The sequence below is a fragment of the Cebus imitator genome, unplaced genomic scaffold (genome assembly GCF_001604975.1).
Source record: "Cebus imitator isolate Cc_AM_T3 unplaced genomic scaffold, Cebus_imitator-1.0 Scaffold0, whole genome shotgun sequence".
NCBI lineage: Eukaryota > Metazoa > Chordata > Mammalia > Primates > Cebidae > Cebus > Cebus imitator.
Genome location: NW_016107315.1, coordinates 4,346,658 through 4,350,139, shown reverse-complemented (window position 1 = coordinate 4,350,139; position 3,482 = coordinate 4,346,658). Strand labels below are relative to the sequence as shown.

At 42.7% G+C, this 3,482-nt stretch overlaps 2 protein-coding genes across 4 annotated transcripts in view; both read right to left on the bottom strand.

Annotated features, from left to right (window-relative positions):
- Positions 1 to 3,482, bottom strand: part of IP6K1 (inositol hexakisphosphate kinase 1) — a 62,677-nt gene that overhangs the window by 35,172 nt on the left and 24,023 nt on the right. Inside the window, exon 1 of one of the 2 annotated variants that reach the window (XM_037742693.1) lies at positions 2,314 to 2,331. The exons of the other annotated variant lie outside the window; for it this stretch is intronic. The gene's annotated coding sequence lies outside the window, so the exon portion shown is untranslated. Of the gene's footprint in view, positions 1 to 2,313; positions 2,332 to 3,482 lie in introns of those variants that run through there. 2 annotated transcript variants of the gene reach the window in all.
- LOC108285735 (ras-related protein Rab-18-like) lies at positions 144 to 1,325 on the bottom strand. 2 transcript variants are annotated; one of them, XM_017503233.2, is made up of 2 exons: positions 842 to 1,325; positions 566 to 774 (listed from the first exon to the last, which is right to left on the bottom strand). In XM_017503233.2, exons 1-2 carry the CDS (start codon positions 1,224 to 1,226, stop codon positions 566 to 568), a joined length of 594 nt encoding a protein of 197 aa, XP_017358722.1. In that variant the 5' UTR covers positions 1,227 to 1,325. The 2 variants fall into 2 exon arrangements, with proteins under 2 accessions (XP_017358640.1, XP_017358722.1); XM_017503151.2 differs by having other exon boundaries at positions 144 to 1,325.

Here is a 3,482-nt window from a genome sequence, read left to right as displayed (position 1 = left end):
AAAAAAAAAAAAAAAAAAAAACCAAGTTTCTTTAAGCTATCAGTGCTGTTTAGGAGCATCATCCGAACAAATAGAGATTTAGTTATAAATTGGCCTGGAAAATTTTGCTTAGTACTAAAAAAGAATCTCAAACATCCTAGAAAAGTTGTGGAATCATGCTCTTTATTATTCCTGAAAGAAAATTCGCCATGTTTGATGATACCTCTATTCTTCCCTGTGGTTCTAGGAGTTCTACATACCAAGTAATTCAGAAATTAATAGGAGTATTTAAGCAAAAAGAATACCAAAAGCAGACTTTGTATCAACATATAGTAGATAGATGGATTTTTTTTAATTACATGATAAATGTAAATCATAAAATTGAATGTACTTATAAAGGTACACCTATTTTGTGCTACATAAAAAACCGCAGACTGCAAACTGTGCATGCTTACCATAACATTTTACCTGGGGCCGATGAGTGGGATTTCTTGCAAATATTCACTGCTATGATATAAAATAACTATGTGCAAACTGCAAGGTCCCTAAAATAGCAGTTAAAGAGTTTATATACAGAAAGATGTAACTATCTGATCAAATATGCAAGAGACGGAATTTCCCAGAGTTTGTAACACAGAACAATAACCACCCCAGGCTCCTCCTCCTTGGCCTTCTTCCCTGTGTGACAGTTTGACTCCTTTATTCTGGTTCTCACTTTCCCACAGTCCAGGGGTCTGAATGATCTTTTCAACAAGTTCTTCAAAGGCACATTGTACACTATCACAGGTTTTTGCACTTGCCTCTATAAACAACATGGAATACTTTCGTGCAAATTTCAGGCCTTCATTTCTATCTACTTCACGATTTTCCTTATCAATTTTATTTCCAACTAGCATGTTTACTATGTCATTTCTTGTACAGTATGTTTCCAATTCATTTAACCAATTACCCAATTTAACAAATGTGTCTCTTCTTGTGACATCATAAACTAATATAACACCCTGTGCACCTCTGTAATAGCTGGGAGTTAATGCTCTAAACCTCTCTTGACCAGCAGTATCCCATATTGCAAGTTTAGCCTTATTTCCATCCACTGAAATTGTTTTCACCTTAAAGTCAACACCTATTGTTGCTGCAAGTTCTGGATCAAACGTATCATCTGTGAACCTCAAAAGCAGGCTGGACTTGCCCACCCCACTCTCGTCGATGATGAGGATTTTCAGAGTGGTCAGCACGTCCTCGTCCATCCTGACCCCACTCCGCTCCTAGCCCAGCTGGCGGCCCCAGTGCGCCTCTCAGCCCTTTAGCAGGGGGAGCTGCTGCACATGCACGCCGCTCCACGGCTGCCACTGCCCCTAATTACTACTTTTAAGCACTTTAAATATTAGAAAAGCGCTTCTGTCTGCCGGGCGTGGTGGCTCACACTTGTAACTGAGGCAGGCGGAATATGAGGTCAGGAGTTCGAGACCAGCCTGGCCAACATGGTGAAACCCTGTCTCTACTAAAAATACAAAAATTAGCCAGGCATGGTGGCAGGCGCCTGTAATCCCAGCTACTTGGGAGGCTGAGGCAGGAGAATTGCTTCAACCCAGGATGTGGAAGCTGCAGTGAGCCAAGATCACGCCACTACACTTCAGCCTGGGTGACAGAGCAAGACTCCACCTCAAAACAAACAAACAAAAAAAGAAAAGCACTTCTGTCTACCTCATAGACAACCTGTAATGATATGGGGACTAACTTTCACCTACACAAACCCATCACCAACTACTCAACTTAGAAAAACAGAGAGGTGGAGGCCAGGCGCAGTGGCTCACAGAACTCCAGTATTTTGGGAGACTGAGGTGGGCGGATAATCTGAAGTCAGAAGTTACCAGCATGGCCAACATGGTAAAACCCCGTCTTTACCAAAAACACAAAAATTAGCTGGGTATAGTGGCAGGTGCCTGTAATCCCTGCTATTCAGGAGGCTAAGACAGAAGAATCACTTGAACCTGGGAGGCAGAGGTTGCAGTTAGCCAAGATCACACCACTGCACTCCAGCCTGGGCAACAGCAGTGAAACTCTGTCTCAAAAAAAAAAAAAAAAAGATTATTACATAGGTATACACATGCCATAGTGGTTTGCTGCCTCCATCCCCTCATTACCTACATTAGGTATTTCTCCTGTTATTCCTCCCCAATATCCCCACCCCCGCTATCCCTCCCCTAGTCCCCCACCCCCAAGAGACCCCAGTGTATGATGTTTCCCTCCCTGTGTCCATGTGTTCTCACTGTTCAACACCCACTTATGAATCAGAACATGCAGTGTTTGGTTTTATGTTCTTGTGTCAGTTACCTGCTCTCTCTGCTAGGCAAGGTGGCACTCATGCCTGTAATCCTAGAACTTTGGGAGGCCAAGGTGTGCAGATCACTTGAGCTCAGGAGTTTGAGACTAGCCTGGAGAACATGGCAAAACCCTGTCTCTACAAAAAAAATAAAAATAAAAAGCAAAAATTAGTTGGGCTTGGTGGCTCATGCCTGTAGATCCAGCTACTTGGGGGACTGAGACAGGAGGACTGCTTGAGCCTGGAAGGCAGAGGCTGCAGTGAGCCAAGGTTGCGCCACTACACTCCAACTTGGGTAACAAAGTGAGTCTCTGTCTCAAAAAAAAAAAAGATCAAATTAAAAATTTTAAAATCTGCTCTTTCAATTTCAGAAGACAAATAATAGTAACTCTTGTCACTCATGCTAATTTCAATTATCTATAACACTGGTTTTATATATGGGAGTTCATCCTAGGTACAAATCTACTATCTTATATTAGCAATATTCACATGTGTCCTACTATTCAAGAGGGAAAACATGGAAATAAAATTTTCCTACACCAAGAAGAGGTGAAGCCAAAGCTCTGGTCACAGCATTGACCTTTTTAGATTATCTGGAGGCTTTATTTAGGACCCCCTATCAAAAACGGTTACTAGTTTAAAACAAGAAAGCTCTCCAGAGTAAGGAATTATGTAACTATGAAATAGCTGCTAGCCATCCATTTCTCCATCAGTCAAGAACACTGGTGATGAGGCTGACATACCTATCAAAGACAGTTAACTACCATGGCACCTCTGTGGTTTCATATTGTTGGAGCATTCGTTATATCCCTGGGGGCTACAGCTCTCTGTAAGTTTGCTGTGGATAAACCAAGAAAGAAGGCATACTCAGATTTCTACAGAAATTATGACTTCAGGGCCAGGTGTGGTGGCTCATGCCTATAATCCCAGCAATTTGGGAGGCCAAGGCAGACAGATCACCTGAGGTCAGGAGTTCGAGACCAGCCTGGCCAACATGGTGAAACCCTGTCTTTAGTAAAAATACAAAAATTAGACAGGCATGGTGGGAGGCACCTGTAATCCCAGCTATTCAGGAGGCTGAGGCAGGAGAATCACTTAAACCCAGGAGGCAGAGGTTGCAGTGGGCCAAGATTTTGCTATTGCACTCTAGCCTAGGTGACAGAACGAGACTCCATCTCAA

Coding starts and splice junctions, on each gene's coding strand:
- LOC108285735 (XM_017503151.2), bottom strand. CDS start 1,226: ATGGACGAGGACGTGCTGACCACTCTGAAAATCCTCATCATCGACGAG.